The 14,582-nt window shown below is 49.7% G+C and overlaps 1 protein-coding gene across 1 annotated transcript in view; it reads right to left on the minus strand.

Moving 5' to 3' along the window:
* LOC101639145 (N-acetyllactosaminide alpha-1,3-galactosyltransferase-like) overlaps positions 1-14,582 on the minus strand; it is a 39,693-nt gene that overhangs the window by 4,368 nt on the left and 20,743 nt on the right. Inside the window, exons 4-8 of the mRNA XM_004712592.2 lie at positions 14,362-14,374; positions 13,592-13,605; positions 11,791-11,856; positions 11,016-11,108; positions 2,402-2,539 (exon numbers count right to left, since the gene is read on the minus strand). Coding sequence (XP_004712649.1) covers positions 2,402-2,539; positions 11,016-11,108; positions 11,791-11,856; positions 13,592-13,605; positions 14,362-14,374 — 324 coding nt within the window. The remainder of the gene's footprint in view (positions 1-2,401; positions 2,540-11,015; positions 11,109-11,790; positions 11,857-13,591; positions 13,606-14,361; positions 14,375-14,582) is intronic.

The following is a 14,582-nucleotide window of genomic DNA, read 5'->3' on the forward strand; positions in this document are numbered from 1 at the left end:
CAAGCCTTTAAGACCCCAGATGATATATCTTTTGATAGCCGGGCACCATCAGCTTTCTTCACCACATTTGCTTATGTACCTGCTTTGTCTTCAGCAATTGTGTCGGGAAGGTGAGCATCATGGAATGACAATTTAATAGAACAAAGTGTTTTTGCAGTGAGGGTGTACTTGAGTGGAGGCCCAATGTCTATCTGCTACCTTAATACTAAACCTATAAATATAAGCACATAGATCTATTTCCCATCATCATATATAAGTATGTTTACATATGTACATGCCTGTATTTTGACCTCTATAAGTACCCTTTGCCTCCCAGTTCTTTCCCCTATTTCCTTTTACTTTCCTCTTGTCTCACTATCATGCTCAGCCTTCATTTGGGTTTCAGTAATTCCTCTTGGTTACATTGCCTTTGATCAATCCCTACCAAGCCTCTTATACCTTCCTTGTCACTGATTTTGGATCACTTGTTGTTCCCTTGTCCCTAGGTTGGTTAACACCACCTCCTTTCCCCCACTTCCCCCTCCCATGTGCCCCCAGAACCATCAGTCCCATTGTTTTTCCCTCCAGATTGTTTATCCTATATTACACATTTCACCCTGTTGGCCTTCTACTGACAGGTCTCCCGATACACCAACCCATTACCTATACATCATCTTTATATGATCCATCCAAATAGCAAACAACCTCAGCTCTAACTTAATTTCAGCCACGAATTAAAAGAAAAAACAACACCCACCCTCGCCAAAAAAAATACAGTATGTGGATGTTCTCTGTAACTGCAAGCTACACACTATCTTGTGAAGCCGAGCTATGGGTAGTCCCAAGGGAAAGAAAGCAGGAGACTGCAGGGTGCTTTAGTGCAACTCATCCAAACTCAAAGTTCATGCTCAGGGGAGGACGACTGACTTTAATTTGCTGGTCAGACTCCTGGCCAATTATGTTTTACGAGCAATCATGACTTCCCGCTTTTTGTTGCCGCATAAATTGCCTCTGTGTACAACCAGAACGAAGTGTGTTTACAAAGCTGGCTGCTGGAGACCTAAGGGTTTCCGGGAAGAATTCTTTCGGTGGAGAAACAGTGCTGGAGCAATCTGGAGGGAGGGGTACACAATGCTGGGGCTCACTGCCAGGAAAAGTCACAAGTACTCTGGAACTTTACGAAAACTCTATTTGGCCCTGAAGCTGAAAAAGAAAACAACGAGGGCTGAAAAAATAAAGCCCTTGTGAGACTCACATTGCTCAGAGACGAAAGCACTGTCCTTGGCTCCACGCATTGCTCTTTGGAAACAAAGCCCACATTACAGCACACCGCCTGAAGGTCCAAACCCATTAGTCGTGCAGATTACTGCCCATGAACGCAAACCCCTCTCCTGCCTCCTCGGCTGAGAGCATGGCACTTTCACCAGCAGGGCGGGTTTTCGAGGGCAGTGCCACGGGCTTGCAGTCCGAGGGTGGGCGCCATTGTGGGGGTAGCGACAGTGCTTCATGGAAACCCTCAGGTCAAATCAGTTGACACTGTGGCCAACTTGCCCTCTTTTGTGCTGCAGGATCAGAAGAGGTCGGCACCACTCCCAGCTTGAACTGTGACCGATTCTTCGAGTCCAAATGTCAAAGCTCCACAAATCCCCATCTCTTGAAGAGGTGCCGCTTAGGCCCCTGAGAGCAGCGCCTTCAGCCGAATTAGCACTTGATGAGCAGAAGTCAACATCCACACAGCCCACAACAACCCTATTCTGAACGGAGGCCGGGCTGCGCAGCACGGTTTGGGGTTGTGTTTGGGGACCTGTCCCAACCCTCACAAGGTTCCCTCTGGGGCTCTCCGCCCCAGGCTGAGCTCCAGGGTCTGACCAGGGCCTTCCGCGTTCTGTGCACAACACCAGGGAATCAGCTTTCCCCGTGGCTCTCTCAGAACAGGTATGAATGGGAAGACCCAGAAGGCAGAGACGTTTTGCTTTGGCTTTTGATTTGAAGAGTAAAGAAAGTTAAATGGGACATCCTCTGAATAAATAAGTAAAAATAAATAACAGCGATTACAGCGACTGCTGTCCAGTCAGAGAGAGCACACTATTTGGAGAAATGCTCTGAAGAAGGAAATCTAAGGGGAAGCAAGAGCCTATTCAACCATCGGAAGAGTTCTGACCAGCAGACTTTTAGATTGAGGGTGTTGTGGGTGGCAGGAGATATAGTAGACATTTTTTGGGCCCACATCCCAAGACCTTCACTCATCTATTGTTTTGTCCTCAGTCTTTTGAGACCTGAGCAGAAAGGACACAGACATAATGCCCTTTAAACACTCTAATTTCAGAATTCAGATACTAAGAAACAGCCACACGTGGCCCCAGCAACAGTTTGACAATGAGGACGAAAAAAAGGAAAGTCTCGTGCTATCAGCGATACCCACCTTCCGATCGCAAAAACCGTCAAGCCCACGGTGATTTTCCGCTTGGCATAATACTCGTCTAAGACAGCTCTGTTGAAAGTGCCTTCCCACACCACGGGGGACTTCCATTCGGTCATTGTCACGACTTCCGGGCGCTTGCTGAGGACAAAGCAGAGTCCAGGGATCAGGGCAGCTTGACGAGGGTGAGGCACCGCCGGGGTCAACCCTGACCTGCTACGGCTGTCTTTGGGCCCTAAGCTTTGAGTGACCTCAACAGTGAGCTGCGTGCAGAGCGGCGTCTTCTGGGTGAGGGACAGGTACTCTGGCCCCGTTATCTCTGAGGGTCATCTTGGGGATCTCTTAGAGACAGCCTTACCCTCTGTCCTCCTGCTGCTGCCTGCTGTGTTCTCCTTTCTTCTCTCCAGCCCAGGGGTCCTCAAACTTTTTAAACAGGGGGCCAGTTCACTGCCCCTCAGACTCGTTGGAGGGCCAGACTATAGTTTTAAAAAAACCCAACTCTGAACACATTCCTATGCACACTGCACAATTTTGAAGTAAAAAAACAAATGGGGCCAAAACACCTGGCGGGCCAGATAAATGTCCTCGGGGGGCCGCATGTGGCCCGCGGGCCATAGTTTGAGGATGCCTGCTCCAGCCCCTCCCTAAGCTACCAGTAGCCTCCTTGGGCATCCTTGATCCCAGTGGGTAGCACCTGAAACTGAAAAGCCATGAGAACGATTGGATGTGAAGAAGAAAGGGCTGTTTTGATTTGTCTTTTGCTAGAAAAGACTTCTGAGTAAGCACCTGGTTCCAGGGCAGGAAGAGCTTCCACCTAGGGGGCCCGGGCATGATCGGAGGGCCCCAAGAGACAAAGGCCCCGCATGACCGAGACCGGAACACAGGCCTCTGGGCTCCAGGGAAGACTCCTCCCCAGCTCTCAAGGCCTGTCACTAGCAACCCACAGGGGGAGGGGAGGGCATGAGCTCTGCGTTCAGAGAGCTTGGAAGAGACTTGGCAAAGGCAACGCAAACACAGGAAGCCCCCTAACAACAATGACAAAAGCACACAACCATAAAGATACATGCGCAGGGATGGAGGCCAGCATGTGGAGGAGGAAGCTCCCTGCCGGAGGGAGGGCCAGACAACTCAGCCCTCACCGGCCACCCTCAGGAAGTGGTCACATCTCCCTGCTGCGACGCTGAGGCCCAACCAGTCCCTCCGACTGAGACGCCAGCACAGGCCAGGCACCCTCCTTAGCGTCTGCTTGCGCTTCATCAGCCAGTCTCTTTCATCCGGCACAATCAGGGCAAGTGACTCAGGCAGAGTCCTGCCACCGGAGCCACAGGGGCCTGGTGAGACTGCAGGGGTTGTGAGGTGGGCAGCCAGACTGGGTCCTGGAGAATAGGATGTCACCGTCCGCACTACCTTCAGGCAGAACCCAGGCTGCAAGGCTGTATGTTCGCAACATTGCCACCCCTCCATCTGCTGAGTTTTTCCACAAGGGGCTGGGCAGGGCTGGGCCATCTCCAGCCTTGGCCCAGCTTCAGCAGTGGAAAAGGGAGACTCAGCAGGGTCTCTCCCAAGGCAGCTCTTTGTCTGTCCCCAGGCACTCACTCTGGACCTGCCTCTGCCCTCTATCGCATCCCGTGCCCTGCTTCTGGCCCGTGTTCTGGATGGGGGCCCGCTCAGCACCTGTCCACCAAAGCTCACTGCCATTGAGTCAGTATGCATTGGGCCGCTAACCACGAGTCAGCAGTTTTTAACCACCAGCTGCTTCTCGGGAGAAAGACAAGGCTTTGTATTCCTGTAAAGAGTTACAGCCTCAAACCCACAGTCTCAAACGCAGTGTCCTAGAGGGTCACTATGAGTCAGCAGCTGTGGTGGAGCTTACATTCTGAGCACCCTGTTTGCAGAAGGCTATGGATGGATGTCAGTGAAAACCCCAACTCCACCCCCAACTGGATTGTAAGCATCCATTGAGTTGTTTCTGACTATTAACTAGGGACATAGCAGTCTTGCTCTCAGGCAAGATGAATTACTCCATTGCCTTAGTGACTTACCTAGGTGTGTGTCCTTGATAGAAATCACCACACTGGGGTCACAGAGCCTGAAGTGGGACCCTGACTACATTCTTTGGAAGACCCTGGGCCAATCTTGTAAGATCCTCTGTCTAACGTAACATACATGTCCCTACCATGGTCCCAGCCCTGCTTCTATAGTCCCACCTGCAACTATGATGTATTGATTTTTTGCCAATCACGCTTTGAGGCAGATTCCTTTGCCCTCCCATGTCCCTTTCAAAGCTCTGTACCCCAGCAAGCCATTGGGGCTCCGTTGTGGCCTTGTGCTAATAGTTTCCCTCATGTGGACGATGTGTCTTTGTCTCATCTCTGTCCTGCTTACGCCTTAACGCTTTCCTGAAGTTACATTTGAGATTGGGGGTCTAAAGCATGCCCCAGATATACCTGCAGCACAGAGAACAAAGGAGCACTCAGTTTCCTTTGATGGCAAAAGATGCTCCCTGGGGACTCTGGCCTCAGCCCGGGCAGGAACCTTCACCTGCACTCTCTCATGTAGTCCTGGCCAGGCCCTGCTCCATCAAGCTCCATTCCACAGATTGGAAAAGCCGAAGCTCTTTAATTTGACCCAGGGCACACGGCTGGTTTCTAAGGATGGACACTAAGAAATGCTGAGCCCTTCTGGCTCACTCCTCCGAGGTGGGAGCGATTTTGACTTCCATTCAACTGATGAGAAAACCACCATGCAGAGAGGTGCTGTAACCTGCCCAGGGTCTCACAGCCAGTCCAGGGGAAAGCTGGGATTTGAACCCCGACTTCTGGAATGACTGCCCTGAGCCACACTCCATTGCTTCTTGGATGGGTACTTACAAGAATGAACTCACGCAGATGAGGCGTTCGTCAACCCACATTTGTCCTACTCTAAAGGTAACGCGATTTCCCCTAAGCTACCTCAGCATTTCCATCAGTGCCAGTAATAAGTGATGGGTTTTGTTGAGAAGCGTCTGTGGTGCTTTGAGTCACTGAGACCTTTCGCTTTGTTGGATGACAAACTTTCAAACCAAATAGCCACACACACACACACACACACACACACACACACACACGCACACACAGCCAGCGAATGCTTCCATGAACTGCCGTCTCTGAAATTAAATGGAAACTCTTCCTTTTACTGTCATCTGTCACCCTCGCATTCTCTGTCATCTACTCCTGCCTTTGAGCAGGTCGAGGATCTTTAACAGTTCTGGTCCAGCTCCTGGCTGAGTCTGCCAGCTGTGTTTGAACAAGACATCTAGAACAAGACATTTACATGAGAGAGAGAGAGAGAGAGAGAGAGAGGAGAAGAAAAGGGAAGAGATGAAAAAAGAAAAGGAAGGAAGGAGCAGGTACATTTATTGAACATGTACGGAGCCCTGGAGGCTCAGCAGTTGCATAGTGGGCAGCTAACAGCGAGATCAGCAGTTCAAAACCATGGGTCACTCTGCAGAATTAAGGCTAGGCTTTCTAGCCACATAAAGAGTTACAGCCTCAAACTCATGGGAGCAGTTCTACCCTGTCCTACAGGGTCACGATGAGTCAGCACCCACTTGATGGCAGTACGTGTGTGTGCCCGCGTGCTGCGCACCAGGGAAGGAACCTTGCCAGCCTGGCGGTTAAGTTCTCAGCTGTTAACAAAAGGGTTGGTGGCTCAAGGGTGCCCACTGTTCCCCAGGAGGAAGTGGTGGCCATCTGCTTCCATTATGACTATCCCCTTGGAAGCCCTATGGCAGGCCGTCCTCAAACTATGGCCCGCGGGCCACATGCCGCCCACCGAGGACATTTATCTGGCTCGACGGGTGTTTTTGCTGCTGCTGCTGCCTGTCCTGCTTAGCAGACGACTCGTCCAGTGTGCATAGGAATTTGTTCAGTTTTTTTTTAACTATAGCCCGGCCCTCCAACGGATCTGAGGGACAGTGAATTGGCCCCCTGTTTAAAAAGTTTGAGGAACCCTGCCCTGTAGGGTAGGTCCGCCCGGTCCTACTTGTTGGAATCAGCTCAGAAGCAACACATTTAGCTTTTGTCCAAGGGGTTGGGTCTTCACTTTTCTCCTCTCGTTGGACCCACACAGCCACGCTGTGAAGTGAAGCGCTGTCATCGTCCCCACTCTCTAAACAGAGAAACGAGGGCGGAGCAGGAGCCAGGTCTTTCCTTGTCTGACTTAGGGGAGTGGCCAGGCCGGGCCTTCCTCCTCTGAGTGTGCACAGCGGACATCTCTGCTCGGTGTCAGGACAAAGGCCAAGTGCCGCGATGGGAACAACGAGACGCCACCCTGTCCCTTGAGATGCTCCCGACCTGACAGGTGGTTGGTCTCCTGTGTCTTTGTCAGCTGTAAGACCACAGAGTTCACACCTTTAGGAAGAGGGAATCCGAAACCTAGCGGCCAGTTGGGACCCTTGGGTGGGAAGGACTCCTGTTAGCGAGGAGCAAAAGTGACAAGCGCAATTAAAAATTAATTCCTAATGAAAAATGGAAATGTTCTATCTCCCAGCTGTTAATTGTTAAATTCCCCCGACATTTCCAACACACAGTGGCCCCGAATAAGAAGCCAGGCAACAGCCTGAAAATGCAGGCATGGAGGGAGAGGAGATGGGGACCATGCAGATGGCGACGACAGCGGTGGCCATAAACAGAGGGCCAGTCTTGCACGGGTGGTCGGAGCTAGCCTTCACCGATGACACAACACAAGGTCATCAAGTTGTAGCTGTTAGGTCGCCAAGAGAACCAGACCCACCGTCATCGAGCCAATTCCAACTCAGAATGATTCTGTCAGACAACACAGAACTGCCCCAGTGGGATTCTGAGGCCGGAACTCTTTAGAGCAGCGGTTCTCAACCTGTGGGTCGCGACCCCTTTGGGGGGGGGTGTTGAACAACCCTTTCACAGGGGTCACCCAATTCATAACAGTAGCAAAATTACAGTGCTGAAGTAGCAACGAAAATAATTTTAAGGTTGGGGGTCACCACCACATGAGGAGCTGTATGAAAGGGTCACGGCGTTAGGAAGGTTGAGAACCACTGCTTTAGAGGAACAGAAAGCCTCATCTATTTCCTAAAGAGCTGCTGCTGGTTTCGAACTGCTGATGGAGGGGTCCGCAGCCCCACACATACCCTCTATACCACCCGGGCTCCTAAGGCCACCAAGAGGGGTCTGTAAAAGGAGGGAAGTATGGGAAAGCCCCAGAGATGCCCAAATGCCTTCAGGACACCTTGGGGTGAAATGAATTCCTTTATGTGAGTGGCCTTTTGCCTTGATTCTTGGGAAAAACAGCTTGAGAAATGCGCCCCTACACCCTAAGAAGTTCCTTTTATGCACCTTGCAATGGATGATGAGGATGGGAGGAGTTGTGCCCTGTTAGGAGAATGACATGTCTCTCAATATTAGGAGATTGAGAGAGGATTGGACTCCGGGTTAGAGTCGTGCCTGGAATGGAAAAGAAGTTTATGAATTTAAGCAGAAAACCCTGCCGAAGTTTTAGTTTGTTTTAGTGACAGAGAGACACAGGGAGAGAAGCAAGAGAGAAAGAGAAGCAGCAGCGAAGCGGCAGAGAACCGTTTAAAAGAGCCGGAATGTTTGCGCCTAGGGCTCAAACCCCGAAGACCGCAGCGAGCGTAGGGTAGGGGCCCAGTAGCAGAGAAGCCTAGCCTGTGGGGCTGAGAGGAGCAGAGGACGGCTCGGCACGGAGGGAGAGAGACTTGGCCGGCCTGCCTGCTTCCTGATTTTGATCCTGACTTAGTGTCTGCTGATTCTGACCCCGTTATATCCTGAGTAAGCCACTTACCTCTAAGGAGGGCCTGCTCTGAATTCTGCATGGCCATTGCAGGAGATGGACCACACCCGGAGGGGCAGTAGAGAATCCCAAGGGAAGCATGCATGGCTGGTGTCAGAACGGGTAGAGAGGTTGGCAAGTTGAAAGCATGTCTGACCTCGGCCTCATAGGGATCACCTTTGGGCTGACTTTAACTGATAGGATCTTCTTTGAAGTTAGGTAAGTTCTAATTCTACGATGACCACTTCCGCTCTTTCATAGCACCCAACTGTGTTGCATCAGCCCATGCAGCTTCATTACCGGGACCCATAGACTGTATGCACCGAAGGGTGCATGCACGCACACATGTACACACAGAGGGCCTCCCTAACCAAACCTGTACCTAACTAGATTATGTTGTAGTTTTAAATGCTAGGTATTTATTTACGGTTGCATTGTGGTACCCCGGGGGGAGGAGAGGAGGTGTTAAAATATTCTACGTCATGCAATAGGGGCAAGAGCCAGGACCCAGAGGAGAAAGGTTGGTGGCAGCATGAATAAGGGTAGTGGTGGCAGAAAGGAAACGGGGAGGATGTGAGAAATGATTCGGTGGAAGAATGGCTAGAACCTGTTGATAAATTGGGTTGGATGACTCTGAACTCCCTGGAGCCTGGCTTGGGCCATTTACTGAGAGGAGAAATGAGGTGGTCAGAACACGGTGGGGTTGAGTCCATTTGGGTCACATGAGACATTCAGATGTCAAGCAGGCAGTTAGAGCAAGGCCTCCAAAGAAAGGCTGTGGTGAAGCTATACATGTAGGAGTCATTATCACACACGTGGTACCTCAGCCACGGAAATGGGTGGGAGTGCACCCTGCCAGATGAACTCCATGACAAACGACAAGGATGTGGGACTTAACCCCTAGACACGCTGTTATCTGTTGACTGGGAAGAGGGAGATGACCCTAGAAAGGTGACTTGCTAGGGGAGGAACAAAAGGAAAATTAAGAGAATGCAGTTGCACGTGTGACGAGAGAGATATACAGCGTGACACCACTTCTATAAAATGTAGCTACTTGTTCATTCATTTATGTAGCAAATACACTATGGTGCTCTGAGAAGGCTTAAACCTGGTGTCTCTTCAAACCAATGTTCTTTAAACATCTGTTCGCCATTTGTTAGCAGGAGAAACTGAGTCCTGTATATCACAGAGGGAAAAGAGCGATGCCGGCTGGTCAGGAGCTGTCTCTCGCCTTCACTGCCAGGGATTCAGCCCTGGTCCCTGTCTCCCAGGTCCTGCTCAGCAAAGGATAGTCCCCATCAAACTGACCACCCCCACCCCCAACCCCTCACCTGCCACCTTAGAAGAGAACTTGCTCACCGTCTCTGGCTTACCTAGCCTGTTCCTTGGGGTGTCTCACACCTCCATCTAAGGGGCTCAGCAAACGAAAAGTGTTCCCATCTCTACACTACTAGTAACGGTTTCGTATCTCACAGATGCTGCGCCTGCTGTCCGGTTAATTGCATGATGCTGTACATGTGGCAGATCAAAACTGCCATCCTGACCCCCACCCCGACAATAAGAACTTTTGCCAAAACCTGTTCAGTCTTTCCAGACCCTAATATCGCCGATAACGGAATAGACCCTAGTTCCTCTATAAAATGTATCTACTTGTTCATTCATTTATGTAGCAAATACACTATGGTGCTCTGAGAAGGCTTAAACCTGGTTCCGACTCAGTTTCCCTTCGGACTTGTCTGCCTCCACCAGCACGATCAGTGCTTGTGTCAGACAGTTCATGTCAGAGCTTTTCTAGCCCACAGATCCCAATGTTACCTGGACCCTGGTGCCTTCCCAACTCATGTGCCCACCACATACCTTCCACAAAGCTCGGGGGACCCTGCGACTTTCCACTGAGATGCCCCACAGCACCTCCAGGTAAGCACATTGCACTGGAGCTCACCCCCTCTCCCACTTGTAGACCTGTGTCCCTTCCGCAATTCCCTTTCCTGATCAATGGCATAACCAACCATCAGTCTCTCAGGGATTACAGCCCTCCTGGACAGCACCTGCCGACTCACTCCCTGAACCAGACCCTTATCTCACCTGTGTTAGCAAGGACTGGTTTCATGTCAGCTGGCCCTATGAGATCTTGAGCTCCTTGTGCATAACCATATTGATCGATTTGTTCTATCTTTTGTGCCTAATCCAATGCCTAGCATGGCATTGTTTTACATCAGAACCTAACATACGCATCCCTACAGATATGTACACATCAAAAACCAATTTTCAGCAAACAACGCTTTGATTCTTCATGTGATACTCTCTGATTTTCTGTGTGCTTTTTAAAAAAAAGTTGGCTTTAGCACATTAAGCTCACTTTTGAACAAACGTGTGGGTAGCGATCAGCAGTTTGGAAAACACTGGGCCGACGCACAATAGGACTTTGATAAACAGCTGTTGCAAGCATGTCTAACTAACAAATGCATAGCCCGAGTGATTTTTATCACCATTCCCATTTTATAGAACTTTCCTGGCTTTGACCCCAGTGCTTGTGGCTTTCCACAATGCCCTGTGACCTCTGCGTCTTCCCTGCCCCAATATTTTGTGATTCATCTGCTGCCATTGGCTCATCAGGGTCCGAATCATTACGCTGCTCAAGCATTTGGGTCAAAAGAACCAGACTCTCAGATTCTCATCCAAACGAAATGTCTGATATGTACCGAAGCTCTTCCAAATGAAGACGGTTCTCCATGGCCCTAGCATCTTCCCAGCCCCCACTGGCTGAGCTACGGAGGTAGTGCTCATGGGACAACATCTTGTTTCTTACTATGGTTTAAACCAGTCTGACAGCCGAAGCTCTTCATCTTCCTCTCCCCTTCCACTGTCTACGTCTTCCTCGTCTCCTTGGTAACTGTGGGTCCTGTGGAGGAAGAGAAAGCAGGCACAGTAAGGCAGGGAGCATGACCTGGGATGTCCAAACAGTCAGGGGCGGCTAGTTAAAATGTGCTCACGGACAGAACCTGTACGAGCAAAGTGGCTGGAGAAAGAAACTTTTCGTTTTGACGAAAAGCTCCCGTACTCACCTTTCTCGTTACCCTTCCCAGTCCCAAGGACCTCAGTCCTTCTAGGACAGCGGTTCTCAACCTCCCTAACGCTGCCACCCTTTCATACAGTGACCCCCAACCATAGCATTATTTTTGTTACTACTTCATCACTGTCATTTTGCTACTGTGATGAATCGGGTGACCCCTGTGAAAGGGTCGCTGGACCCACAAAGGGGTTGTGACCCACAGGTTGAGAACCGCTGTTCTAGAGGGCGAGGGAAGGTTGATAAAATCATACTCATGAGAACCTTTTTGTTTGTTTTGTTTAACTGTCTTTCTTGCCGTGTGAACTTTAGCCTAAACTTCAACCCCATGTTACCTGGACCAGGGTCCGGAAAGTTCAAATGTGCTAGTCCCAACCACAACTAAGATTCCTCCTGTGATTTCAATGAGCGAGAAAGACAAGTGACTGAGAAAGTGAGGCCCTGGCACCATTCTACTTGGACTCGTTAGAAACGTTAGGTGGGGGGACAAGCGGAAGCTACCCAATTGCCTTACCCATTGCTAAACCAGCTGGGAAACCACCAGCCTGGATGAGAGCTGCCATCCCCAACGTCAATGTTCCTAAGAAATAAAAACAAGGTAACAGGAATTTTCAGAAAAGGGCACATTCCCAAAATGGGGTGGGGATGTTCAAACTTTTCATGGCCCAAAACCCAAACCCCAAACCACTATCTTAGAGTCAAAGCCGACTCAGAGTGACCCTCTAGGAGAGGGTGGAGTGAGTTTCGGAGACTGTAACTTTTCACAAGGGTGGAAAGCCCCATCTTTCTCCCGAGGAGAGGCTGGTGGTTTCGAACTGCTGACCTTGTGGTTAGCAGCCCCATGCACAACCACTGCACCACCAGGGCTCCTTTTTTTTAATAGCAGAAGACTTCTGTTAAGAAAGAAAGAAAGAAAGCCCATGAGATACAGAAGCAAAGCTGTTCTCACTGAAGTGAGAGAAGAAACCTGAAGCTCCCAATGATCCCCATATGGGCAGAGCAGTTCTCCGCTCCTCCTGGGAACCCTGCCGGGAGGAACAGAAGAACGAAGGGGATGGAAACATTGAGGGCATCGCCCTGAGTCCCGGATCTCTCATTTGCTAGTTGCAACTGTGGTGGGTCATTGTCCCTCTCCGAGTCTCAATTTTCTCAATTGGAATGTGTAGTTAATAACAATAAATGTAACATGTAGATAGCATTATACGCTCTTATAACACAAGCATTATAAGCTGGAAATGACTACAAAAACTTGTCGTCTTAATAATCAACCAATGTATATATTTTTTTAAATGGTTGGTTTTGCTGACCTAGGAAAATTCACATTGCTCAAAGTTCAGCAGAGAGTAACTCTGAAAGCCCGAGGGTCACTGAACCAGAAGCTCGGGAAGGTCAGAAGTCACCCTGGCCATCCACGTGTGGACCTTTCCACCCTCTCCCGGCGAGAACCACTCCAAGCCAGCGCCCTTCCAGAGAAGAGTAACAAATGAAGGAAGATGGGGAATGTAGCTCTTCCATTGGCCAAATCCGGTGTTGTGATGATTTAGGAACAGATACCATAACTTAAAGATACTTATTATCAAGTCCCTCTGCTTCCAAGATATGTTTGAGATGGCTTATGATAAAAAGCAATGCGTGATTGTAATAAACAGGGAAACCCTACAAGAATAAAAAGTGGATACTGTCCTATAGCCGGGGTCATCCCAGCCACTTTATGAGAATCAAGCTTCGACCTTCATTTCATTTCACAGCTGGTAGATTTGAGCAAGTTGCCAAGGCCCCACGGCATGTGAACATAAAAGGCAGAGTCAAACACCAGGATGAATGCTATCAGAAACGGAAGCTGGGGGAAATAAAGGCAGGTAAGGACAACGCTTTGCTCTGAGCTTTCTGAAAATGAAGCCCCAAATCAGAAAGTCTTGTCTTCACCGTCTAAAACAATAAAACATTTTTGTTGTTAAAAATTTACAAAGGACACACACTAGTTCATCAAGAGACTCCAAACTGTTTTCCTGATCTTCACTAAAGAGGAAAAAGAAATGGCTCGTAGTGACCCTATAGGGTTGGGTAGCACTGCCCCTGTGAACGCCCGAGATCGTAACTCTTTACGAAGTAGGAAACCTCATCTTTCTCCCTTGGAGCAGCTGGTGGCTTCCAACTGCTGACCTCCTGGTTAGTAGCCCAAGGTATAGTGATGATGCCACCAGGGCTCCTCCTGATCCTTAATGCCAGAGAAATGCCTTGTGATCACTTTGAAGATACCCTGAATGTGAAACCAGGACCCCAAACACGTGATGGTAGAACAAAGGCAAGTCTACAAGGACGGGGAGCACTGGGGGCTGGATCTTGGGGAATCCTATCCACCTATCCGTGTTTCTCCGTGTTTGACCCGGGCTTGATCACTGGCAGTTGTATGAAGAATGGACTGCAGAGGGACGAGAAGGCAAACAGCACTACACTCACACGTATACATAGGGATAGCAGGGGAAAGTTCCACATAGGTACTTATATGTGCTGCAAATGCATCTACATATATGGTACAGTACACAGGGTGCACAACTATGCAAATGTCTTAACCAGAAACCTTGATGGAGTGAGTCACTGGGCTTCCGGAAGCCGGACTGAATCGGGGAACATCAAGGTCAGTTGGTGCAACAGCTCACAAAGACATTATTCTACATCTTACGCTGGTGGGTAGCAATGACTGGGGACATAAAAGCTAGTGAGTGGCCATCTAGGATGCATCGATTGGTCTTTCCATGCCTGGAGCAGAGGAGAGTGGAGACCATCAAAGGCACAAGGAGAAAATAAGTCCAAAGCACTAATGGGCCCCGGGAACCACAGCCTCCACTGGCCAGAGGAATTCGAAGGTGCCAAGACACCACTACTGAGGGTTCTGAATGGGACAAAAAGGTCAAGGCCAGACTAGGGAAAACATGGAGAACAAAATTCAAAATTATAAAAAGGACCAGCCTCATTGTTCTGAGACTGAAAGGACCCTAGGACTGTAGCCCTGATAGATGCTTCCCATGTGGAACCTAACACTCCCATCAACCCCACCACCCTGCCCCAGGCCCCAACTTTCAACCCAAAACACAGGCCTGTACCTTGATTAAAAAAATACAAACCACCACTTGTGAGAATGTACTGTCAGACCAATGAACCACCCAAGACCAAAAGGGCAACATAAATAAAGCTCAGAGGCAGGAAGGGGCCGGGAAAAATGAGTGGCAATAAGGGAGTCAGGGAGGCAGTGGGACAAGGGCTGTTACATTGAGGGGATGGCAGTGAGTGCCATGAAACGATCCG

This window comes from Echinops telfairi, unplaced genomic scaffold (genome assembly GCF_000313985.2).
Source record: "Echinops telfairi isolate 266 unplaced genomic scaffold, ASM31398v2 ScPeMD7_7410;HRSCAF=8448, whole genome shotgun sequence".
Taxonomy (NCBI): domain Eukaryota; kingdom Metazoa; phylum Chordata; class Mammalia; order Afrosoricida; family Tenrecidae; genus Echinops; species Echinops telfairi.